The sequence below is a fragment of the Rhinolophus hipposideros genome (assembly GCF_964194185.1).
Source record: "Rhinolophus hipposideros genome assembly, chromosome: 16".
NCBI lineage: Eukaryota > Metazoa > Chordata > Mammalia > Chiroptera > Rhinolophidae > Rhinolophus > Rhinolophus hipposideros.
In genome coordinates, this window is record NC_138062.1 from 57073290 (window position 1) to 57100819 (window position 27530).

General features: G+C 43.6%; 1 protein-coding gene across 1 annotated transcript in view; it reads right to left on the bottom strand.

Moving 5' to 3' along the window:
* ACSBG2 (acyl-CoA synthetase bubblegum family member 2) overlaps nucleotides 1–27530 on the bottom strand; it is a gene marked incomplete at its 5' end in the record, with an annotated part of 48687 nt that overhangs the window by 16231 nt on the left and 4926 nt on the right. The window contains 5 exons of the mRNA XM_081077400.1: nucleotides 837–986; nucleotides 2048–2134; nucleotides 4424–4544; nucleotides 5258–5346; nucleotides 8848–9089. Coding sequence (XP_080933526.1) covers nucleotides 837–986; nucleotides 2048–2134; nucleotides 4424–4544; nucleotides 5258–5346; nucleotides 8848–9089 — 689 coding nt within the window. The remainder of the gene's footprint in view (nucleotides 1–836; nucleotides 987–2047; nucleotides 2135–4423; nucleotides 4545–5257; nucleotides 5347–8847; nucleotides 9090–27530) is intronic.

Genomic DNA, 27530 nt, shown 5'->3' on the forward strand with positions numbered 1-27530 from the left:
TTCCTACCAGTCTGGAGGTGGTTTCTTCTGCAAGTCCTTAGTTGAAAGGTTTCAGTTCAGCTTGATTTTAGGCAATTCTCAATAATGGTTGTTTCATAGATTAGTTGAAATTTTGATGTGGTTGTAAGAGAAGGTAAGCCCAGCGTTTACCTACTGTGTCATCTTGGTTGTGCGAAACTCATTTTTCTGTTTTTAAGACTTATACAGGTGCATATTGCTTGGTGCCTTTTTAAGGTTTTTAACAGAAATCGTACTGTGTTCTGAATAGTGTTCTGCTTTGTTTACATTAAATGTTGACATTGCATCTTTGGACATCTTTACACATTAGCCACATAGATCTTATAGTGTAGTTAAAAATGTGGACTGTGAAGCCAACCTCCCTGGGGTTCAAATCCCAGCTCTGCCATGTTGCTGCTGTGTGACCTGGGCCAAGTAACGTAACCTCTCTGGGCTTCAGTTTTCTCATCTGTAAAAATAGCATCTGATAGAATCAATAGAATCGCTGTGACAATTTACTAAGTGTAAATCTCTTGGACTGTTAAATTACCCCCATTTTAAGATGAGGCAGCTGAGGCTTGGAGATCTCAGATGTCCTGCCCAATACCACAGAGCCAGAATTTCAACCCAGGTCTGCTCCAGAATCCTTCATCTCAACCCCTGCTGTGCCCTTGGAAGAGCCCGCATGACTCTATACCCACCACTGGTTAAGGGCTGCATTCTAGACCCCTAAACACCACCCCACCGCTGTGGGTCAAGACCAAAAACATCCACTGCCCCAGAGTGAAGGGACTCTGGATGCTGCCGAGCTGGTCACTGTCGGTGGAGAAAGCACTTACGTTGTCGTGGCTGAGCATTACTCCCTTGGGGCTGCCCTGGGTCCCGGAAGTGTAGATGACCACAGCGCACTGATTGGCCTTCTGGCTTGCAATGATCTGGTCCAGCTGGCAGTCAAGGGTGCTATTGCCGAGTTTCATGAAATCATCCCACTGTGGAAAGAAGAGACCAGCAGAGGGTGGGGACTTGGGGGGTGAGAAGTGGCCTCAAAGCGCCAGGGGTTCCCTTCCCCAGTCAGATCTTGTCCCATCAGCTTCTCCTAAAGCGTGATTTTCACCAAGAGGAAAGGCTTAGGATTGCCAATCCTGGTTCCTCTTCCAAAAGTTGTTGTTTCAACTGGGAGGGTATTACTGGCATCTAGTAGGTGGACACCACGGGTGCTGTTCAATGTCCTACAACGCACGACTGTTTGCTTCTGGCTTCTCCACTCCTGGGCAAGCCAGTGAAGCTCCCTGTACCTCGGTTTCCTCATTTGCAAGATGGGAATGATATCAGGACCCAGCTCCTTGGGTTGTTCTAAGCAGTAAGTGAACTAATATATGTAAAATGCTTAGAACAGTAGAGTTCGATATTATTTGATCTCTCCCTTCCCATATTTCACTCTGCACCCCAAACTTCTTGGTGACCAGATTGATGGGGCTGACTCCACCCCCAACTCCAGAAGTCAACCCTGATTGGTTTAAGGAAGAGGGTTCTATCTGGGCCACAGTGATTGGATTGGGTCTGGACATGTGACCTCAAGTGGTCCAATCACAGTGAAGGCCAGGGCTTTTGCTGGAAGTGCTGTCTGGACATGAATGAATCAAAATGATTCATTTTGAATGAATCAAAATGTAGAGCTGCTGGACCATCTCAGAACTATGGGGGAAAGCAAGGCTAGAGTGGAGTCAAGAAACCAGGAGGACAAAATGGAGCTTGGGTAACATTTGAGCCCATAGTTCTCGCCATGCCTGAAATCCACACGCTAGGTAGTAGTTACATGAGCCAATAAATTATCTGTTTCACTTAAATCATACCCTTCATGCCAAAAAAAAGCCTCTCAAAGGCCTGCCGACTTCCCTTGCGAATCCCTGTCTTCTCTCTTGCTCACCTCCCACTTCCCCTTTTAGGCTCCACCCTCCCCTTTGCTCACCTCCCACCTCCTTTGAGAAGCCCACCCACTTCCCTTTAGAGACTCCACCCTCCCTTTTGCTCAGCCTCCTCCTGTACTTACAGAGTACACGTGTTTTATATTGCTCTCAGTCATTGGCAGCTTGTACTGGATGATTGCTTTTAGGGTCTCCACTCTATTCTGTGGAATCTGAAAGAAAGTTCAGCCTGGGCCTCATGGCAACCCAGCCCTGGGAAAGACAGAAGCCGGACACAAGGCCTAAGCTCGCTCCTACTGCAACCCCAGCCTCTTTTTATTCCCTTCTTTTCCTTGTCTTGATTGACACGAAACAACCTGGTTTTAGAACTCCTTGGTCCTTTGTGGCAAGTATGAGTAGCCTCCAATAATTAGAGGTGGATGAAGATAACAGTCTCCCTGGGACAACATGTCTCAGCCCAAATTCTGCTGCACACAGTTGTTGAGCTGGCATCTTGCACTATGCAGCCACTAGACTCCTTCTAGTTAGAGTCAGGCCACAAAAGTCCTCTGTGAAGGTAGCTGGATCCTGGGCAGGTCTAGTACTCTCTACTTATACCTAGAACTTGAAGGTTCAGGTGACCAGGGCTGCGGGATGCTTGTACCCTGTTCATGAAAAGCAAGGAGTGGACCTCTACGACATTGCTAGTCAATCCCATGAGAAAGTCACTTCCCACATCCATTATTATGATTATAACCAAGTTATAATATCTGGTGTAGATTGGAGAGAAAAGATGGCAAATGTGCTTGTAACGGCAGGTAAGAGTTTTCCAGAGAGAGGGAACACACATCCCAAGAGCCTGGAGCTGGCAGTAGCTGGGGATGTTTGAGGAACAGGAAAAGTCCAGAATGGAAGGGAGAGGGATAGTGATAGTGCAGGAGGCAGAAGAGGATGGTAAGGGCCTGGTTGGCTACCTTGGAGGCAACGGTGAGGACTGTGAGGTTTATTCTAAAGGAGACAAGAAGCATTGGAGAGTTGGAAGATAATAAGCCACGAATATCGCCCAGAATCAGCTTTGCAAGTGGAGCTGAATATCTGGTTTGGGAGGAGCGTATCAGGAGGCTGGCTTTGCATCTTCCATACAGAGCCACCAGAACCACACGTCCCCCAGAAAAAGTACTTTCGGTGACACTAGGAGAGAAATAATTCAGATATTGCTTTATACATGTGAGGTCAAATATACAGGAAGCAGGACAGGAAGCCATAGCAGTGAGGTTGGTGCAGGGGGAAGGATGGGGTACACGACTTTTTCTAACATTGGAAAAACCCAAATCATAGGCCAGTATTTATGACAAAAAGAAGCACCACCCCACTCATCACCCATCACCCTCCCCCCTCAGTGTGTTCTGCTATGAACAGAGGTAACAGGGCATGACATGAACACCAGTGACCACAGAGCCATCATGGAAGAAAGCAGTTTCAAAAAAGCTCAGAGCTACATAGAGGTAGATATCTGGCCTTCCTGAACCAGGTCAGGAATTAGGTGTGGAAGGAAGCCTGATGGCACAATGTGTTCTATTTCACTGAGTCTGGCTAGGACTTCACTGAGTCTGGAAAATGGACCCTAATTTCAGAGGTGTGAAAATGTGGGAAGACGTGTGGGCAATGGTGGTCTCAGAATACTGCCAATGGCTAGGCCCATCTCAACTCCAGAGATGGGAAAAAGTGGAGAAATACTCAGAAGTCACGAAATAGTACAGAAACAGCCACAGTGGCCCTTAGGCTGGGGATGATTCTGGTCATCTAGCCTCACCCCTCCCCAGGCCTCCCCTCCCCTTAAGATCTTCCTGCTGAAAGCTTGTTCAGGCAACTGCAGCTCATTCAAACATAATTGGGAAAGTTCCTACAATATCTATACAAAGATACTATAAGGAAAACAAAGAGACAGAAATAAGAGAGGAGCCAAATTTCATTGTACACAAAGAAAGTCACCGCAAAGAAAGGAAAATTGCCACCCAACATTCCGGCATAAAAATTTGAAATGTTATGAAGTAAATGCAGCTGATAAGGAACAACACAAAGCAAACATACAAGCACTGAGGGAAGAGAGGGCCAGACACCAGAAAGAAGTGAAACAGGAGGCAGTAGAACTCAGGAAAGAACTAGAAGAGGAAGGCAAAAGCGTTGCAGACATGCAGACAGTTATAAGAAGTAAAGAAAATCCAAGGCTTAAAATAATCACACTTCTAAAAGAAAAAAATAACAGTGGACTGTATATAAAGTAATACGTAACACATTTTTAAAATGGAAGCTGAGTAGGAAATGAAGTTAATATGGATTGGAAATTAAGCTCTGCCACCCCACCTTGCTGCCCCCAAAAGTAGCTTTGCTGGTTACACCAAAGTCCTTACTGAACCCGCGCCTGAGGCAAGCCCACACCCCACCTGATCATTAGCATCTATCTGGGAGCAAAAAGACACCTGGGCAGAGCCCTGAGGTCCCCCTGGGTGACCGGTTTTTACCGAAAGGATTTTCTGTAACTGTAGGTCGTTTTCAACCAGCAGGATGTTTACTTTGGCCCGAGTAATGACGTACTGACAAGCCTCCGCAGAGTTGGTGGCATAAATACCAACACAAAAGCCCCTGGGAAAAGAAAACACATGTGCATGTGATATGTGCGCATGCGCGCGTGCACAAACACACCTTACGGGGACGATGCCCTGGAAGGTGGTGGGGAGGGGCAAGGTCTGCAGGCAGTTTCTGAGTTTGCAGCCTTGGCTGGACCTTCCCTCTTTCCACAATGTAACAATGACAAAACCAAAAATGATCATGATGAAAGTGGCAACTCCTACGGTGTCATTAAGACATCGGATCATGGAACCCTTGCAAGCACCCCTTTTTATAGATGAGGAAACTGAGGCACAGGGCAGTGAAGTCACTTGTTCAGGGTGCCATGGCAAATAAATGCCAGAGGTGGGGTTTGGACCCCCACTCAGCCCACCCGTTCCCCTCCTCAGTCTTGGTTCTTGCTTTTAACCATTCTGCCGTGGTTTTCATTTGCATTTCCCCAATGGCTAATGACATTGAGCATCTTTTCAAATCCTTATTGCCTACTTTGCCTTGAGAGCTTTCGTATTCCTTTAAAATCTTTTTGTCTTCTTATTACTGAGTTCTGGAAGTACCTTATATATTCAACATACCGGTACTTTGTCAGGTTGATTGGTTTGTGTGCCTCACTCCTGCCAATCTGGGGCTGTCTGAACTCGGCATTCACATCGCAGTGGGAAGTAGCCCAGGGCAGCCGGGCCCGGAATAGCAGCTCACCCACCTTGACAAGAACTAGCTCATAGTCTTACCCTGCTAAGATGGTGCCAAGAGAAGCAATAAACCACTCAGCGGAGTTAAATCCCAAGATGCCAACTCCGTGGAACCGCTGCAAGCCCAGCTGGGGAGGCAAAGAGACAAACAGAAAATGGAAACACAGGGATGTTTTGCTTCTGGTGGGATCTTCTTGGGATGTGGGAGAGTACCTGTCCAAGCCCACCGAGTCACATGGGGGAAAGCCAGTGTGGAGGCTAATATCTGGGGGATGATATTTTTGTGACTATTGGGAGACTGGTTTGCCCCCTCTATATTCTTTCTTTAAAAAAAATAAAAAGTTTTATTGGGGAATATTGGGGAACAGTGTGTTTCTCCAGGGCCCATCAGCTCCAAGTCATTGTCCTTCAATCTAGCTGTGGAGGGCGCAGCTCAGCTCCAAGTCCAGTCGCCGTTTTCAATCTTTAGTTGCAGGGGCGCAGCCCACCATCCCATGTGGGAATCGAACTAGCAACCTTGTTAAGAGCTCGCGCTCTAAGCGACTGAGCCATCGGCCAACCCCTCTATATTCTTATTTTTATCGTGATAAACTATTTGCAGCATAAATGTACCATTTTAGCCAATTTTAAGTGTAAACTTTCGTGGCATTAAGTGCACTCACAGTGTTGTGTGACCATCCCCACCATCCATCTCAGAACTTCCCATCTTCCCAAACTGACACTCTGTCCCCATTAAACACTCAGTGCCCTCCCCTCCCCCAGCCCCTGGCACCACCATCTACTTCCTGTCTCTGTGAATCTGACTCCTCTGGGGACCTCCTGTGAGTGTAGTCACACAGTATTTGTCCCTCTGTGTCTGGCTTATCTCACTGAGCATCATGTCCTCAGGGGTCATCCATGCTGTAGCAGGTGTCAGGATGTCCTTCCTTTGTAAGGCTGAATAATCTTCCATTGTCTGGATGGACCACATTTTGTTTACCCATCATCTGCCAATGGAACTTGGGTTGTTTCCACCTTTCGGCTTTGGCTATTATGAATAATGCTGCTGTGAACGTGGACATGCACATATCTGTTCGAGTCCTTGCTTTGAAATCTTTGGGGTATGTACCCAGAGGTGGAATGGCTGGGTCAGGTGGTCATTCTGTTTGTTTTGAGGAACCTGCCCACTGTTTTCCACAGTGGCTACGCCATTCTCCATTCCCGGCAGCAATGCATGAGGGTTCCAATTTCTTTACATCCTCACCAACACTTGTTATTTTCTGTTCCCTTTCAAAATAATAACCATCCTAATGGGTGTGAATTTATTTTTATTTTTAATAACCAAAGTACTCAAAGAGGGCTATCCTATAGTGGTGATAAATTGTACTTTTAAAAGTGTGAGCTTGATTTGAACGTGGTTGTGGATGAACCAGAAATCCTGGATTTGAAGGTGACTTGACTATCTTTGGGAGAGACCCCTTTGCGTTGGGCTAACTCCAACGGTGTTGGCTTTTTTAGTCACATGAAGCAAGGCTGGCAGTGACACCCTGGTCTTGGAGAAAAGTAAGCATTTGGCAGCCATCTGCCTGCTGAGGCCGCCGAACGTGATGCCAAGTGTTGGTGCTTACTGACAAATGGGATATCTTCATGGTACACGTGTGTCTCTCTTAGTGTGTAGATAAACTGACATGTTTCTGATTGGACCCCGCCGGGGTGGAGAGCGGTGGGTCCGTGAGTTCCAGAACTAAGGGCATAGCTAAAGAGGGGTGAATAACCACAGCACTGAGGCGTTGGATGGGGCAGCCAAGAGGAAAGCCACCCCAAGCCCATGGTCTGAATTGTGACATCAGTGTCTCGATGAAGACACATAGGCATCAGAGGAGGTGAGCGAGGCCCTGGGGTCTAGGTCAAAACGAGATCGGATTTCCTGTGGGTCGAAACCAGCAGCAGATGCACTTTCACAGTAGTAAATACCTGTCATATTCACTGTCTGTTGCTGCGTCATACAGCAGCACAAACTTAGCAGCTTAAGACAACACACATTTATTATCTCAGTGCCCACAGGTTGGGAGTTCGGGGCAGCCTAACTGGATCCTCTGCTTACGATATCCCGAAACTGCAAGGAAGGCATCAGTCGGGACTGTGCCCTCTGGGAAGCATGGAATCCTCTCCTGCACTCACACATTGATGGCAGAATTTGTTTCCTGGTGGTTGAATGACTGAGGTCCTATTTTCTTGGTAGCTGTCAGCTGGGGATGGCTCTCAACCTCTAGAGGCTGCCTGCCATCTGCTGCCCGGTGGCCCTCTCCACAGCATGGCAGTTTGCTTCTGCAAGACCCGCAGGAGAATCGCTCGTTTATTGCCTCTCCTGATTAGGTCAGGCCCACCCAGAGCGTTTGCCCTTTTGAGGAGCTCAAAGTCAACCGATTAGGGCTTTTAACAACATCTACTAAATCTCTTTCTTCACCTTTGCCACCACAGGAAGGAAATTCCTTTGTAGTCACGAGTCCTGCCCATCATCAATGGGAGGAGACTACACAGCCTGACTGTCCAGGGGCTGGGATTTGCAGGGTCATCTTAGAATTCTGCCTCACATGCCCATCAGACTGACCAAGATGAACATTTTTGACAATATGACGTTGGTAAGCAGATTGGCTCATACGTTGTGAGTGGGCATATAGAGGCACTTCATTCATTATACAAAGGCGGTTCACTGTGGCACCATGTATGTTAGCAAAAGGCTAGAAACAACTTAAATGCCCACAAGTTGGGGACTGGTTACGTCAATGCTGTCACATACACAGTTGCAGTTGTTGAAAAGAATGTGGATTTGTTTCCATGAATCAATATGGAAGGGTCTCAGAGTGTGGGAGCCAGCCTCCAAGCGGACCCCCTGTGACTCTCCTGTATTCTTGCATAATCCCCCCCGCTATTGTATCGAGGTCGGTCTGTGTGTGGAAGAAGTGATAGCATGTCATTGCTGAGATTAGGTTATAAAAGGTATCACGGTTCCCATCCTGTGCACACTCTCTTTTTGGATCACTCATTCTCAGGGAAGCAGAGGCCTCCTGCCAATAGCCGGACATGTAAATAGCTCAGAAGTGAAGCTTTCAATTCTAGTTAAGCCTTCAGATGATGCATCTCAGGCTGACAACTTGACTACAGCCTCATAAGAGACCCTGAGCCAGAAATAGCCCACTAAGCCACTCTTGGATTTGTGACCCACAGGAACTGTGAGGCAATAAATGTTTGCCGTTTTAAGTCACTACATTTGGATTGATTTGTTATGCAGCAGTAGCTAACTAATATTATACACAGAGAAACGATGCTGAGGGAAAAAGGCAAGATACAGAATCTCGGGTATGGTATATTATGGGGGTGAAAATTTGTGTAGAGAGAAATTATATAATATATACACATAAGTTATCCCCAGAAAAGATGTACAAAAAACTGACAATAGTGGCTGCCTCCATAAGGGAGGGGTCAAGGGCTGGAGGGAAATTTTTCACCAGTTAACCTTTGTATCTTGTGGTGCCTTGTGCCTCACCCGTGTGTATCATATGTATGTATATGTATTTCCTGTTATGAATGAATGATTGAATGGTAATGAATGAATGAAGAAAGGAAGAAGGAATGAATGACTCATTTACCTTGATCAAGGATCTCGCAGCCCTCCGACAAGCCTCATAGTACTGGATGAAATTCAGAACTTTCCATTCTCCTCTGTTCTTTGATGCAAGGGCTGGATAAGTCCCAAATCGGTTAACTGACTCCCGAAAAAATTCGGGGATGGTTATTGGGGTCTCATGGCCTGGCCCATGTTTTGATAGCCTCAGAAGGACTTCTCCATGTGGGTGAATGGTCCACAGCCCGCAAGTAAATGGTTTTATGTCTAAAAATAACAATGCACATATCTTAGTTTAAAAACTCTTTATTGCTAAAAAAAAAAAAAAAATGCTAACTATCATCTGAGCCTATTGGAAAAATGGTACTGGTAGACTTGTTCGAAGCAGGTTTGCCACAAACTTTCAATTTGTAAAAATCGCAGTATCTGCGAAGCCCACTAAAGCAAGGCACAGTAAAATGAGGTGTGTCTGTACCCTAGAGTGGGGGGCTAAACCAACAGAAATTTACTCTCTCCCAGGGCTAGAGACGAAAAGTCCAGGATCAAGGTGTCAGCCAGTTGGTTCCTTCTGAGGCTGTCATGGAGAATCTATGCCAGGCGTCTCCCCACCTTCTGGTGATTTTCTGGCAATCTGTGGTGTGCCTTGACTTGTAGAAGTATCACTGCCTTTTCTTCACGATATTCTCCCCATGTGTGTGTCTGTCCAAATTTCCCCTTTTCATAAGGACACCAGTCATACTGGATTAAGACCCATCTTATCAGCAATGACCCTATTTACAAGTTAGGTCACATTCTGAGGTACTGGGCAACTGTTAGGACTGCAACATATGAATTTGAGGGGATGTCTTAGTCTATTCGGGCTGCTGTAGCAAAATACCATAGACTGGGTGGCTTAGAAACAATAGACATTTGTTTCTCAGAGTTCTGGAGGATGGGAAGTCAAAGATCAAATTGCCAACAGATCTGGTGTCCTCGCCTCCTGGTTCATAAACATCTTCTCACTGTGTCCTCACATGACAGAACGGGTGAGGGAGCTCTCTGGGTCCCTTTTGTAAGGGTACTAATCCCATTCATGGGGGCTCCACCCTCATGACCTAATCACCTCCCAAGGTTCCACCTCCAAATGCCATCACATTGAGGGGGATATATTTCAACCTATGAATGGGGGCGGGACACAAATATTGACACCGTAGCAAAGGAACATAATTCAACTCATAACGATCTACATCCAGAGAAAGCTATTTCATAGAGGCCCCCCCACGCAAGAAGAATCAGCAGTGGGAGTCACACCAGCTTACAACGAAATCACGTAGTAGAGATGGGGGCACCATGAGGAGAGCACCATCGAGGAAATCGAAGAGCAGCTCATCACGCCTCCCTTGCCCCCATGGCTCCAGGCGTCCAACCTGAAGCTGGTGGGATGGGAGGAGCCTTAAATTGGACAAAAATGTGGAGGGGTGTCACCTGGATACTGGTGAGGATATTTTAATGACTGCGGTGGGTTGAACAGTTTCCCCTCAAATTCATGTACAGAATCTCAGAATGTGACCTTACTTGGAAATTTTTGGTCTTTGCAGGTGAACTCGGTAGAGGATTTCAAGATGAAATCATGCTAGATTGAGGGTGGGCCCTAAGTCCAATGACTGGTGTCCTTAGAAGAGGAGAGGACACAGAAATGCACAGAGTGGAAGGCCATACGAGGACAGAGGCAGAGACTGGAGTGATGAGGGTACAGACCTACGAAGGCCAAGGATCACCAGCAGCCACCCGGAGCATGGAAGAGATTCTCCATCACAGCCTCCAGGAGGAACCAACTGGCTGACACCTCGATCTCAAATCTCTGGCCTCCAGAACTGGGAGGCAATAAGTGTCTGTTGTTCCATCCACACAGTCTGGGGTGCTTTGTTATGGCGGCCCCAGGAAATTACCTTTTTTTTTATTCATGTCTACTTTAAGGTCCTCAGCCTCTTCTTGAGTTGTCAGGGTTTCAGCCCTTCCAGGTCTGCAGAGACCATTCTTCACAGTGCTGCAAGATACAAAGCAGGAAACTTAGTAGGACTGGCAAAGGGGCTACAGGGCTGAGGCCAACTCCCATACATTGGTCATGTCTGCCTAGAATCCCAGGATTGATTAGTCATGCATTTTTAGGGCCCAGGAGGAAAAGAGTGTGATCCATATGCCAGATCGTGGAGCACTGATAAAGTTCAGAGAGTATTCATCTGTGAGTTTCCAGAAGAGTCTCTTAAATGGTTAGAATATAGAGGCCAAGTCTATATATGATACTGTAGGTGAGAAAACATTTTTGAGTCTCCTGAGGAAAAGCAACTCACCTCCTCCCCGCTTACCCACCTGCAGTACGTCCATACACTGGAACTCAGCGACAAAGAGGAATGAATTGTTGATACAATAATTTGAGCAAGTCTCAAAGGCATTACGCTGAGTGAAAGAAGCCAGACTCAAAAGACTACCTGCTTTATAATTTCTGGAAAAGGCATATCTGTCGTGATGGACAACAGATCTGAGGTTCCCAGGGGCTGTGGCAGGAAGTGGGGTTGACTATGAAGGGAAAACATGAGGGAATTTGAGGGGAGATGGAAACGAACTGTATCTGACCATGTTGGTGGTTACATGACTCTGCATTCACCAAAACTTGGTAGAACTATAAAGTGAACTCTAATGTATGTGGGAAAAGTGTACTATACTTCTTAAAATGGACATTTTAAAAATATTCTGTGGCTAAATCATTAAGTTTTCAGGTATAACTAAAGATAAAATATAAGGAGGAAATAACTTATTGCAAATAGCTTCCCAATGTCATATTATGTCCATTATTCTCGTATATTAGTTGTTAAAATGTCTTTATCAGTTTCCCAAATATGTGTTACATGTTGGTAGAATTCTATCAGCATAAAGAGTAAAATTTGCTGCAGTCAATTAAAGTTTTATAAGTGAAGGTTTATTTTGGCAAACTAAAAAAAAAATAAAGTGGGTAAACAGTCTATTCAATAAATGGTTCTAGGAAAACCAGACAGATATATGCAAAAAAACGAACCAGGACCATTTTCTTACGCCACATACAACAATAAACTCAAAATGCAGTTGGCCGGATGGCTCAGTTGGTTAGAGCATGAGCTCTCAACAACAAGGTTGCTGGTTCAATTCCCGCATGGGATGGTGGGTGGTACTCCCTGTAACTAAGATTGAAAACGGCAACTCGACATGGAGCTGAGCTGCGCCCTCCACTACTAGATTGAACGACTTGGAGCTGATGGGCCCTGGAGAAACACACTGTTCCCCAATATTCCCCAACAACAACAACAAAAATTTTAAAAAGAAAAAAACTTAAAAAAAAGAATAAACTCAAAATGAATTAAAGACTGAAATGTAAGACCTGAAACAATAAACCTCCTAGAAAAAAAATAGGAAGTAAACTGGCAGACATTACCCTTAGTAATATTTTTACTGATATATCCCTTCAGTCAAGGGAAGCAAAAAATAAAAAATAAACAAATGGCACCACATCAAACTACAAAGCTTTTTCACAGCAAAGGAAACCATTAACAAAACAAAAGACATCCTATTGAACAGGAGAAGATGTTTGCCATTGATACATCTAATAAGCGGTTAATATCCAAAATTTATAAAAAACTCATACAACTCAACACCAAAAAAAAAAAAAAACAACCCAATTGAAAAATGGGCAGAGGACATGAAGACACATTTCTCCAAAGAGGAAATACAGATGGCCAATAGACATATATAAAGATGCTCAACGTCACTAATCATCAGGGAAATGCAAATTAAAACCACCATGAGATATCATTGTGCAAAAATACACCAAATGCTGGAGAGGCTAAAGAATGGGAGCTGTCCTCCACTGCTGGTGGGAGCTGAAGACTGCACACCCAATTGGGAAGACTCTGTGGCATTAAGCGTTAAAAGTGAACTTGTGGGGGCAGCCGGTTGGCTCAGTTGGTTAGAGCGCAGAGCTCATAACACCTAGGTTGCCGGTTCGATCCCCGAAAGGGCGAGTGAGCTGCACCCTCCATAACTAGAGTGAAAACGACTTGACTTGGAGCTGATGGGTCCTGGAAAAACACAGTGTTCCCCAATATTCCCCAATAAAAATTGGGGGGGAAAGTGAACTTGTGTATCCCTGACTTGGTATTTTCACCCCCAGGTATTTACCCAAGGAAGATTCTTGCACATCTGCCCCAGGAGACATGAGCAAAAATTTTCACAGCAGCAGCGTTCACGAGAGCCCCACCCTGGAAACAGCCCAAATGTCCATCAACAGGAGAATCGATACATCCATTATGGAATACTATGCCATGATGAAAATGTAGGAACATACGCAGAAAATCCTGGATGCATCTCCCAGCCGTGATGCTGATAAAGAAGCAGGTTGCTGTATCATTCTATTTACATAAAGTTCATAAGCAAGCAACATTAACTAGTACTTGTTTAGGTGATAAAACTATAAGAGAAAGTTCTGCAGGAAATTCAGGATAATGGTTACCTCTTTCAGATGAGAGAGGAACATGAGAAAAAGGTAGGACACACAGAGGACTTAGTTACTAGTAATACTCTATTTCATAAAGTGAAGTTGGTACATAGACATTTATTGCTATTCATAAATTGTACAGATATGTTTTACATGTTATTAATATTTCATTTGCAAGATATGTTTCACAACTTTAAAAGGCCATCTTGGTTAATTGTAACAGTGCAAAAATTATTCAACATTACAAATCTGTCAACGTGAGTTACTGCATTTAAGTGGCAAAGGGTGAAAAACCACATGATCATCACAAGATAGAATTTGATGAACTATCCATTTTTTATGAAAATCCCTTAGCAAATAAGAAATGGAAGACATTTTCTTAACTTGATAAAAGATTATCTACCAGAAATATACAATAAATATTATACTTAATAGCAACAAAAGCACTGGAAGAATTTCCATGAAGTCAGTAATAAGACAAAGACATCGACTGTCACCTGATACTGTCCAGTGTTGACCTGGAGGTTCTGAGCCAATGCAATAGGATAAGAAAAAAATGAGAGGAATAAAGTTGTCAACCAGGCAACATTGTCAGTTTGCAAATGATATGATTGACTAGACTATCCAATGAACTGAAATGCTATTAGAAATAAAAGTTCTGTAAGACACTTTTTAGGCAAAAGATCAATATTCAAAACTCAATAGCTTTCTTGTGTGTCAGCAGCAACTGATGAAAAAATGCAATAGAAAAGGTACTGTGGGTCTGACTCAAGGCCAAAATGTGTGTCTGTGGTGAGACCAAGTCCTAGTGAAATATGTTGCTGAATGACAGTCAGATGCTGAATCCCAAAGGACCCCCACGTGCCCCTCTCCCACAGCACTGTCACCTGCCACTCTTCACAAGATGTGGTTCTGGGCATCACAGCAAGGCATTGGTTCTTGAGACATCTGGGCACTCAAGTTGTTTTCTTCTTCCACAAAGGTGATAAACTAGGTGCCCCTCCTAGAAACCTGAACATATGTTCTCTCTTCCCAGCCTTCGTCGCTGTCTGGGTCCAGCCAGGATAGTGGTGGTGACAAGAGGCAGGAAGGTAGGCAGTTTCCCTCCCTGACAGCCTCTACCCTATTCAACCTTCCAGAATCTTCTGTCCCAGCCACCTCTTGTGACATCATTGGCTGTCCCTGACTTTTCACCCTATCCCCACCCCTGGAGGAAACTGCTTCCTGGACAGAAGGATTGCGGTTCTCGTTTCACTCATTCATTCATCCACACATTCGTTCATTGCACTCCTGCATGTGTTCATGACATTTATACCGTGTTTCCCCCAAAATAAGACCTAGCTGGACAATCAGCTCTAATGTGTCTTTTAGAGCAAAAATTAATATAAGACCCAGTCTTATATAAGATCCGATGTTATGTTATGTTATATTATATTTATTATATGTTATGTTATATAAGACCCGGTCTTATAGTAAAATAAGACCGGGTCTTATACTAATTTTTGCTCCAAAAGATGCATTAGAGCTGATTGTCCAGCGAGGTCTTATTTTCGGGGAAACACGGTATGGACCCACAGCCTCTATGTTGTGCATTGTGCTACATGCTGTGGGGGGGGCACAAAAATGAGCAATATCAGATGAGGTTTGTTTAGGGAGACAGCAGGGAAACCTAGAATTGTACAAACAAATGCAAACTTACACTTGTGCAGAGAGTCCCAACGTGTGTTGAAAGGGTTTGATGGGCGATCTGACGTAGGGAGGGAGGTTAGGAGAGGTTCCTTGAGCCGAGACGTAGAGGACTCTGATCTCACCGCCTCCCGTCACACTGCCCTGCTTTATGTGCCTTCAGTCAGCCTCCCCCACCTGGTGAGAACGATGAGCCCATGTTTCACAATGCTTTGGTTATGTTTTCTTTTAGATTCACTCAAATGCTCACAACTACAATCTTTGAAATGACACTTCTGGGCTGATTTTAGAAGTTAATAGTTTGTGATGGGCATATGTTATCTAAGTGATTAACGCCAAATTCCTCCGGATAAAAGTCTTAAAACCCACTCATGATGCTCATATATTGTAGCTAGGAGTGCTTTAGTACAGCTCCATTGAAGAACAACTTGACTGTATTCGTCAAAAACTTAATATATATATATATATATATATATATATTTATATTTATATATATATATATCCTTTTTTCCCCTTCCCCTATATTGTGTCAATTCAGTATTCTATAGGGCTAACCCATTATTTTTTCATATTTTAACTAATTTCTTTTTTAGAAATTTAAATTAAAAACAACATATACATGTATACTTTGTGATACATGTATAAAGTTTATAAAAATTTGAAAGAAACGGGGCCGGTGGCTCAAGCGGTTAGAGCTCCATGCTCCTAACTTCGAAGGCTGTCGGTTCGATTCCCACATGGGCCAGTGGGCTCTCAATCACAAGGTTGCCAGTTTAATTCCTCGACTCCCGCAAGGGATGGTGGGCTCCGTCCCCTGCAACTAGCATCGTAAACTGGACCTGGAGCTGAGCTGCGCCCTCCACAACTAAGACTGAAAGGACAATAATTTGACTTGGAAAAAAGTCCTGAAAGTACACACTGTTCCCCAATAAAGTCCTGTTCCCCTTCCCCAATAAAAAAAAATTGAAAGAAACAACCCAATTAAAAAGAGCAGAGGACCTGAACAGACATTTTTCTAAAGAAGACATCCAAATAGCCAACAGGCAACTGAAAATGTGCTCAATATCACTAATCATCAGGGAAATGCAAATCAAAACCACGATGAGATACCACCTCACACATGTCAGGATTTCTATTACCAACAAGACAAGAGATAAGTGTTGGTGAGGATGTGGAGAAAAGGGAACCCGTGTGCACTGTTGGTGGGATTGCAAATCAGTGCAGCCACTATGGAAAACAGTATGGGGTGCCTCAGAAAATTAAAAATAGAATTACCTTATGACCCAGCAATTCCACTTCTATTTACCTGAAGAAACCCAAAATACTAATTCAAAAAGACATCTGCACCCTTATGTTCATTACAGCATTATTCACACTGCCAAGACATAGAAACAACCTAGGTATTCAATGATAGATAAATGGATAAAGAAAATGTGCAATAGAATTTTATTCAGCCATGAAAAAGAATGAAATATTACCACTTTTGGTAACATGGATGGACCTAGAGGGCATTATGCTAAGTGAAATAAGTCAGACAGAGAAAGACAAGTATGATCTCACTTGTACGTAGACTCTAAAAACAAAAACGAACAAATAAATTTTAAAAAATGAACTCATGGATACAGAGAACATATTGGCAGTTGCCAGAGGCAGGGGTGGAGATGGGAAAAATGAGTGAAAGTGGTCAAAAGATACAAACTTCCAGTTATAAAATAAATTAGTCCTGGGGATGTAATGTACAGCATAGTGATATAGTTAACAATACTGTATTATATATTTGAAAGTTGGTAAGAGAGTAGATCTTAAAATTGCTCATAAGAAAAAATTCTGTAACTGTGTGGTGACACATGGTAACTAGACTTGTGCTGAGCATTTCACAATATATGCAAATATTGAATCATCATGTTGTACACCTGAAATTAATATGTCAATTATACCTCAAGAAAAATAAAATAAAATAGCAAAGAAGAAAACAAATTCAGGCAGAAGACTGGATTTGGCCCACGGAAGGGTAGATTGGTGAGGTTTACTGTATAGATTAAGCAGGGTGATTCTCTTTTTTATTTTCCCAGAGAAAAACTGTAACTTTTCTCACAGCTCCCCCTGGTGGGAGCTTCCACCTCCCGGACACAAGCCTGGAGAGAATATACCATAGAATCTGGTACAATACAGGCAGCAAAGATGACGGGCCTTGACCCTGACGTTAGCCAGCTGTTTTTTCAAGTTTTTTTTATTAAGGTAATACATTGTGTAGTCGCCTTTGTTGTTTGAGTATCAGAAAAGGTTTATAACAAAGACCAGAAAGATTTATAACAAAGTAACAATCCTCTGTTCCACCTCTGCCCCCTCAAATCCCACAAATACCCTACCCCCAGTAGCCAACCATGATCAACTTTTTCTTCTAGTGTTCACCTCAGCATTAGACATCCTTTGACTTCCTGTTGTGGATTTGCTCACTGACAGTTTCCTATGCGTTCTGATATATATGTATATATATATATATATATATATATATATATATATATATATATATATTTTATAAATAAAGTTTTATTGGCACACAGCCACACCCATTCATGTATGTATTGTCTCTGGCTGCTTTTGCGCTCTATCAACAGAGCTATGTAGCTGCAACAGAGACCATATGATCCACAAAGCTAAATATGTTTATTACCTGGCACTTTACAGAAAAAGTTTGCCAACTCCTGATGTAGGATAATCTATCATTTCCCTTTTTTTCCATCTGGGAATCTTGCTCTCTAAGCCCTCTGTCCCCCCAAGTTCCAGTCTTCCAGTCTGGCTGTTCATGCTCTAACCATGAGAATCATCATGTTCTGTGTCCTGCTTTGGCCTCCTAATATTGTATAGCACTCTACAATTTGCAAAGATGCTGCACTGGGTTGAATAGTGCTCCCCCCAATTCATGCCCACTTGGAACCTCAGAGTGTCACCTCATTTGGAAATAGGTGACACCCCTTTGCAGATGGAATGAGATAAGTTAAAACGAGGTCATACTGGAATAGGGCAGGTTCTAAATTCACTGTCTGGTGTCCTTATAAGAGAGAGACACACAGGGAGCCAGAAAGAAGTGAGATCCCGGTGGAGACAGGTCCAGGCAAAAGCCCCCAGTTTCCATGTTCACATGTATCAGTTTGCAGCCTGCGTGTCCTTTTAGTGGGGACTAAGCTTGCAGCTGGGTGGTGACTACTTCAACAACGCAAGCACGTCCCAAAAATGAGAGCGTCATCATCATTTGAAATTCCTGGTAGAAAAACATTCAACTGGATTTAAAATCCATTCACATCATTACAAGAAATTGTCAGTAAACAAAGAGGAAGAGCAGCTGGGGTCTTCCAGTATAATTTCACTTGCTGTCATTTGTGAATGACTTGTAAAAAGCATTTGCAAATTTCCTATCACCTGTCAAGTATAATTGTACCTGTTGTGATTTTTGAAAGATTTGTAAAACTTGCTTGTTTTTAGTTTCTTATCACCTGTTTATACACCCACATTTTCTTGCCAACTGTGCCTGTCAAGAATTTGAGGAAATTGGAAACAAACCAAATGTCCATCAACAGGAGAATGAATAGATAAATAGTGGAATATTCATATAATAGAATACAACTAACAATTTTTTAAAAAGAATGAACAAGTCATCCACTTAACAATAGGGATGAATCTCACAGGCATAATATTATGCAAAAGGAACCAGACATGTAAGAATACATGTATAATTTCAGCAATGTGAAGTTCAAGAACAAGTAAACTAACGAGGGTGATAGAAGTCAGAATAAATGGGTGGAGGTATTATCTGAAAAAGGATATCAAGGAGCACTTTGTGGGGCTGGAAATGTTCTGTGCCATGATCTAAGTGCTGCTGACAAAGGTCCACACATGTGTAAAAAGTCACACATATGTAAAAACTTAAAAAATGTTCACTTTGACGTATGTCAGTTATAACGCAGTAAAAAAGAAAAATGTCATAAAACGGTTAAACACATTTCATAACATTAAAAAGAATTTCAAGAGACCAGTAGCAAAATTTTTCAATCAGTAATTGTATATAGTGATTATAAGTATAGAGGTTAATGTAAAAAGTTACATTCGTGCAAGGAAGTTCAGCTTTTTAATTAAAAGCTTGAAAAAGATTTCATGAGGAAATTGTATACAAATACATAAATATCATTTTATACATGCACTTTGTAGCAAGAACAAATGAAAAGCACCAGACGATGAGGTAACAGAAGGAAGGATTTTTACAATTTAGAATTTTCAGAACTCAGAGTTGCACATTTTAATCCGTATTTTTACATTTATTAATCTCTTTATTGCCTGTCCTCATAACAGGATAAAATAAATACATCCCGATATGAATTGAAAAATCAGCTTCTTTCCCCTCTATTTGACCACTCCATAAACCAAAAGTGAGGGATGAAACCAGAATCACCATAACTTAAACACCTAATTTTATTCCATCTGTGTTTAAAGCCCAGTGCACATGTTCAAGGTCCCTAATATGGCTCTGTTAGACGCCTGGTGGCCAGGGAAGGAACTCGTGTTTCTCAACTTCCCCTATGCAGGCTGGACTTCTCTTAGGGGAAAAAAAAGTAAATATTCTGAAACAGCAGTGGTCTGAAAAACACACACACACACACACACAAGATTGTCTACCAGAAAATGCAGAAGATTGCCAAACCCACACATTTAACTCCTTCCAGAAACCCGTTCTCGTTTGTGATATTCTGTATTCTTTTTCCTATTTGCGATTTCCTCCAATTAATAATGAACAGGGCAGAATTCACATGGAGACATCCCCCAAAATAACATGGATAACCAGTGTCCTTTATGCAGATGTGAGTAAGCTTCAAAGAGTCCCCCACCCATTAGACTGTTGTGTCAAAATGTTAGGCAGGTCCTTGTATAATTTTTTAAAAGTCACACTTTTCATGGACTCCTGACTAGTCAGCTGTTCCCATTACAACTGGAACTGTTGCAATTAAGAATCAAACATTCTTAGCTTCATTTTTGTGAAGTGGGCTATAAAAATTCTTGACCGCTTTTGTCACTGAATTGTTTCTGTTCCTGTTTTTTTTTTTTTAAACCTCTTGCCGTCTCATTCCTCTCTGCTTTTATTTGTCTCCAATTCTCCCGTTTCTCTTTTTCCCCTTTCCTTTCCTTTTTCCTTTCATTCGCAGTCAACAGGGAACACAGGCAGGGTCATTGTATTCCCCTGCTCCCTGGTTGCCTGGAAGTGGTTAATACAGTTGGCTGAAAACATGGGATTTAGGGGAAAAATGTGTTTGACGTGTATTCAGTCTGCTCCTTCAGGGGCTGTTCGAGGTCAGGGCAGTTTGCTGTGGAAATGATTCTGTGTTGCGGAGAAATGTGGCTGCAGATAGTGACAAAGCCAGGCGAGACATAAAGGACTTGATGGCACACAGGTGCTTTCCTCACAAAATCCACTATTCAGAAGCCCCATCATTATGGAAATTGTCCTTTTATGCCACCCTAGAAAGGATCAGATGCTCATACTCAGGTCTGCGCCAAGTAAGTGGCTCTTAAAACCACCCACCAATGCATAAATGGCCTTTAAAGTCTTCGTAGCACTGGTTAATTAACAGTCATTAGTTGAATAAAAAAGAGTCAATTAGGAAGGAGCCCATCTGAGTGAGAGAAAAAAAGTTTTAACCTCTGAGGGCAAGTCCTCAAGGAGATTTGAAAAGGTCCCAGGCGGATGCATTTTCCTACTGTTCTTGTATTCAGACTCATTTTTAGTGGCCCTGTGGTTTTACTGGCTAATTCTTTTCTCATAAACATGTGGTTTAAATTTTCTTGTTCAATTTTTATTTTATATTTTAGCAGAAGATATCTTTTCATTTTATCATGCCTTTGGGGCTTTTTGACACCCTCAAAATTGACTGAAAAATTAAGGTTTGCGCTTGGCAAATACACTCAAAGACATATAGATGGCCTCAACCGTGTGAAAGGGTCTACAATGAAACACCAAGCCCCCCTACTACTATTAGGTATATTCCTGGTTTATATTTCTTATTTTTCCAGGAGTAGCCTCTGCATGTTCAAGAATGCTGTAAAAGAGCAGGGAGGAGATGGAGTACTGGGTAGAGGTCAAGCATAGGGGTGTCAGAGCCAGACTGCCTGGCTTCCAATCCCAGCTCTGCAATCTGTGAGCTTGGGCAAGTGGTAGGACCCTTGTGTACCCCCAAAGCATCATCAGCCTCTAAGATGTCCCCCCACATAAGATGATCCCCAAGGATGGTCCTTCAAATTTACTGACAGGTTTCTAACAAATATGTCAGAATTGATAGGTTATAAAAAGATGGTGGCTTCTGTCTTCAGTGCATGGGGGGAGCCAGCTGCCAGGTCCCCGCTGCCATGTCATAAGGATACTCAAGCCGCTTGTTGAAAAGCCCATGTGGTGAGAAATGAAACTCTCCAGCCAGCAGACAGAGAAGAACAGATTTTTCCAACAACCACATGAGTGAGCTTAGAGGTGAATTCTCCCTTATGGGGAATTGCTGTCCGGAGGATATGAAGTTTCAGGTATTTAAGACCAGTAAGTTCTAGAGCTCTACTGTACAACGTTGTGCTCTAGTTAACAACACTGCATTGTATACTTACAATTTTGTTAAAAGGGTACATCTCATGTTAGATGTTCTTACCACAATTTAAAAAAGAGAAGAAGGGCTGGCCTGGTGGCTCAGGCGGTTGGAGCTCCATGCTCCTAACTCTGAAGGCTGCCAGTTCGATTCCCACATGAGCCAGTGGGCTCTCAACCACAAAGTTGCCAGTTCAGTTCCTCGATTCCCTTGGGGATGGTGGGCTCCACCCCCTGCAACTAAGATTGAACATGGCATCTTGAGCTGAGCTACCTCCCAGATGGCTCACTTGGTTGGAGTGCATCCTCTCAACCACAAGGTTGCCAGTTCAATTCTTCGACTTCCACAAGGGATGGTGGGCTGCACCCCCTGCAACTAGCAACAGCAACTGAACCTGGAGCTGAGCTGCGCCCTCCACAACTAAGACTGAAAGGACAACAACTTGACTTGGAAAAAAGGCCTGGAAGTACACACTGTTCCCCAATAAAGTCCTGTTTCTCTTTCCCAATAAAATCTTTAAAAATTAAAATAAATAAATAAATAAAAAGGAGAAGAAAGAAAAGGTTCATGAATCTTTCTCCAGTCGAACCTTCAGATGAGACTGCAGCCCCAGCTGACAACTTACCCACAACCTCATGAGGGACCTTGAGCGAGAACCACCTAGCTAAGCTGCACCTGGATTCCTGGCCTACAGAAACTATCTGAGACAATGAATGCTTGTTGCTTAAGTTGCTAAATTTGGGGGCAATTTGTTATGGGGCAATAGATACCTAATATACCCAGGTCTGTAATATGTAAAATGGGACTAATAACACCAAGAATTAGTGTGAAGATGAAATGAAGTAAAATTGGCAAAATGGTGGGAAAATTACCTGGTACATAGTGAGCACTCAATAAATATTTACATATTTACTTTAAAAGGTAGTATATTTGTAAGCTCATCCACCATTGAAAAAAAGTCCTTCTGTAAAAATACAAATATTAATAGGAAAACACTATAAACAGTGTTCTGCACTTACTTTTTTGTTGTTTAATACATAGATCATAGCCATTCTCCTACATCTTCCCACATATTCATCTCTTTCTTTTTCACTGCTGCATAATATTCCACTGTTTAGCTGAATGCCACTTTAAACAGTCTTTTATTGGTGGCAGTTTAGGATGTCCCCAGGTTTTTGTCATTCATTTTGTCTCAGTGTCCCATTTTAAATTGTGATGTTTCTGGTCACGGAATGTTTGAGGTGGAAGAGACCCATCTTTGGAACCATTTGGTGCCAAGGTTTCAAACTGCCTTCGATCCACGCCTCTCCCTTTTCACCTGTCTGACCACAAACACAGGTCTCCAGACACCAAATCCAGTGTTCGCTCCACACCTCCCAAGCCTTCCATGGGAACGGAGCTGGAGCTTTATGATGGGGTGACCTGAGGCTGGGGAATTCATTCGTATGAGTCCTAATAGTAAAATGCTTCTCCCCAGGTTAGGAGGGTTAGGAGATGTGATGAGGGGAAAATAGGGCATGTGGTTAAATGAGTTTGGGAAATGCTGAGTTGGGCAGAATTAACCAGGTTCATTTACTAACAATAGTAACAATTTGGGGGCATTTGCAATATATCCCAGGTACATTACCAAGTTCATTCCAGTTAATCCTCATGACAACCTCACAAGGGAGTCTTCATAAGAGGAAACTATGGTTTACAGGGTTACCTGTACCTTTACAGGTGACTTGCCCAAGAGCACGCAGCTAGCACACAGCAGATCCAGAATTCAAATCGAGTCTGAACAGTTTCCAAGGCTGTGACCACAGCTGACTGATTGCAGGACTTTTCAGGGCCTTTAAGAAGCTGTTGGGCACTGTCATTATTGATCACAGAGACCTGTCTTCATAGGACATCTGGCTATAGTCAGTAAGACTGTCGGGCAGCAAAGTGTGGCAGGGACTCAGTGTCTGCCTGTCTGCGACCAAACCTGCAAATTGCAGCAGCTGGAGTGACCAGCCGTCTTATTTGCCCTGGGCTGAGGTTGTCCCAGGAACATGGAACTTTTAGGTTTCTTAACAAACATTTTTAAAAATTATTATTCAGGTACAATTCATGTAACATGGACATCATCATATTAAAGAGTACAATTCAATGGTTTTAGTATATTTAAAGTGTGTGCAAGCATCCCCACTATTCAATTCCAGAACATTTTCACTAGCCCAAAAGGAAACCCTGTACCCCTGTACTCGTTACGCACTCCCCAGCCGCCTCCCCCAGCCCCTAGCAACCACGAACCCACTTCCTGTCTGTCGACGTGCCTGTGCTGGACATTTGACATAAATGGAATCCCACACTGTGTGGCCTTGTGTGTCTGGCTTCTCTCACTGAGCACTGTATGTTCAAGGTCCATCCACGTTGTAGCGAGTGTCAGTGCTTCCTTTTTATGGCTGAGTAATATACCAGTGTGTAAATGGACCGCATTTTGTTTATCTATTCATCCTTTGACGGACATTTGAATCATTTCCACTTTGGGGCTGTTATGAATAATGCTGCTGTGAACATTCATGGACAAGTTTTGTGTGGACAATTACTTTAGTTACACACCTGGCAGAACTGCTGGGTCATACAGTAACTCGATGTAACTTTTTGAAGAGCTGGGACTTTCAGTTTTCAAAGTTGGAAAGTCCCAGGGAAACTGGGGCGAGTTGGCCACACCCTACAAGTGATTCCTCCCAATGTCATTTGCCCTCGAGCTTTAGATAAGAGGGCAAAGCAAGTGTACCCCCTTTCCTCCACTACTCTCCAACTTTTCTGCTTCTGTGGCTTCCTCTGCTGCGGACTTCAGACTTTGGCTCTGCCATTTTCCCTCCAAACTGTGCCCTCCATAAACTGCTGTATGCTTTGAGTGGCTTCTTTAGGCAGGCAAAGCTTTCTCTCTGGAATGGACTGGAAGCAGAGTCCACTAGGGGGAAATGTCAGCCTTTCCTCCGTCCATCCCTGTCTGCCCTGGGTGTCCTGTGTCAGCAGGGACCAGGCACTTCTTTGATTTCTTGGGCCAGAATAGATACTGGGGTGCTAAGAGGGACAAAACAGAACATAAGTCCCGAGCTGCAATTTCCTGTGGGAAATTCGCATCTGTTTCCTTCTAACATAAAATATAACCACCGTTTGAGTGGGAAACCGTGGAATTGTAATGAAATGCTAAGGATGAATCTCAGAGCAATGCTTTCATACCTTTCCTGGGTTATAATCAGAGGCTTAAAACCTTTCATATACATATGGAATTGCATTCTTTCATCTGCATTTCCCTAATGAAAGTGTTTCTTCGATGTTTCTGCCCATCTACCCGTAAGAGATTTGGTAACAAAAGAATTGAGAGCACAGTCTTGAAGAGATATTTCCACACTCCAGTTCACAGCAGCATTCTTCACAATAGCTAAGAGGTGGAAGCAACCCAAGTGTCCACTGATAGTTGAATGGATAAACACAGTGGTCCATCCAGACACTGGAATATCACTCAGCCTTAAACAGGAAGGACTTTCTGACACCTGCCTCAATGTGGATGAACCTGGAGGACATGATGCTCAGTAAGATAAGCCAGACACAGAAGGACAAATACTATGTGATTCCACTCACAGAAGGTCCCCAGAGGAGTCAGATTCATAGAGACAGAGAGTAGATGGTGGTGCCAGGAGCTGGGGGAGGGGAGGGGAGTGTTTGATGAAAACGGAGTGTCAGTTTGGGAAGAGGAGGAAGTTCTGGAGATGATGGTGGGGATGGTTGCACAACAGTGTGAATGTACTTAATGCCACTGAGCTGGACAGTTACAAATGGTTCAAATGGGAAATTTTATGTATAAATTATCTCAAATTAAAAAAAAACACATTCAGGATAGATTTGGGCAAGAAGTTTGTGCCTGTAGGCATGGATTCCACATTGGGGCTGGCTCACTGTCTGTGGTGGGTGGCACCCTATCCATTGTAGGGTGCTGAGCACCATCCCCAGCTTCTACCCACTAGGTGCCAGGAGCACCGTCTCCCCAGTTATGACAACAGAAATGTCCCCAGACATTGCCAGTGTCTCCTGGAGGACAGACTCACCCCAGGTGAGATCCCTGGGTTAGGGGTGTCCATCGAGCCCCCCACTAGGAGACACTGCATTCTATAATCATTTGACCCACTGAGGTCCTAGGAGGCTGCACACATTGAAATATACAACCTGAGGGGGACAGAGAGAGGGGGTAATTCACAAATGCTGGAGGTCACCCTGGTTTATACAGTTTAACCCACTCAATGGGGCCACCAAGACATAAAGATTATGGAATTCCCCAGTGACGCACGTTTTCAGAGGAAATAGCTGAGATAGAGGCTCCCAACTCGAAAGCCTGCTCACCTAGCAGGATCAGTCAGAGTGTGAGAGGGGACACTGAAAGGGAACCTATTAAAAAAATGTCTTAGTGGAGGCTTCCGGGGTGCTGTGAGGAGGGTCTGAGTGCCCTTTGCCCTCATTCCGGTGAGGGTGACTTGAAGGATGCACTTAGACTCAAAGGAGAGCCCCAAGGAGCAGGGAGTGTGGCGTGCCCAGTCACAGGGAGGGAGGCTGGACTGCTGACTGCTTCCTGCCAGAAACTGGAGGACGAGGGATGGGCTGCTTGTCTGTTTTGGCAGCTGAGCAAAGGCAGCTTGCTGCTAAATCGGGACGGGCTTGCAAACGCAGGGTTTGTTTGGGAAGAGGTGTGTGTTTCTGAGGAACTAGATGCGCTCGGGAACAAGGGAGCACTGACGTGGGGGCATCTTAGATCTATCCTTAAGCCTGTCCTGGCTTCCCTACAAAGAAAAGAAGCAAGAGGTGGTTCCTGAGTCCCCAGGGACTGGGGAGAGATGAAGTGGTGGTCAGTCTAGAATTTGGCCGGGTGAAAGGAATCACCGGTGACAACCCACCCAAGTGGAGGTGGTGGTGGCGAGTATCCAGGGCCAGCTTTACAAGGTCCCCTGTGCTTGGTTTAATGTTCTGCTGCCTTGAAATTCTTAATGATTCTGCACAAGGAGCCTTCTCCACCACCCAAGAACTTTCATCTTCTCCTTCTTCCAGTGGCTGAGCAGGAAGAGAGTGGTGCAGTAGTGTTAGACCTCAGTGAAAAGCTGGTCATGGAGGCAAGAGCCTTGATATTACCAGATGAGTTGTTGCTAAACTTCTGAGAGGTTCCCCTTTAACTAATGGCTAAGAGTAATCGGGTTTTCTTGAGAACTGATTGGGTGAGGGACAACTGTCACTTAACTAGCCTAAGCCCGCCGCTTACTAACGTGGAACTGAAATAATTTACTATACAATCAGTTCTGCTATAACGTGATATATGTGATCCTAAAAAAATCACTACCCTGGGAAAAATTACACAATAAAAACCACAGGGCTTGTGGTAAAATTGGATTAGAGTAACAATACCCAAAAACTTTGTCAGTGAATTGCACAATTAAAAAAAACCCCAAAAACTAATATGGTAGCAGAGCCATTTAATGTTTTGTTTTGTTTTTAATTTTATTGGGGAATATTGGGGAACAGTGTGTTTCTCCAGGGCCCATCAGCTCCAAGTTGTTGTTCTTCAATCTAGTTGTGGAGGGCGCAGCTCAGCTCCAAGTCCAGCCGCCGTTTTAAATCTTTAGTCGCAGGGGGCACAGCCCACCATCCCATGAGGGAATTGAATCAACAACCTTGTTGTTGAGAGCTTGCGCTGTAACCAGCTGTAACCATCCAATTGTCTTCAATCTAGTTGTGGAGGGTGCAGCCCACTGGCCCACGTGGAAATCGAACCGGCAACCCTGTTGCTCATAGCTCGCGCCCTAACCAACTGAGCCATCTGGCCACCCGGGTAGCAGAGCTATTTAATAACAACTGTATTGAGATATAATTCATATTACAATGAAA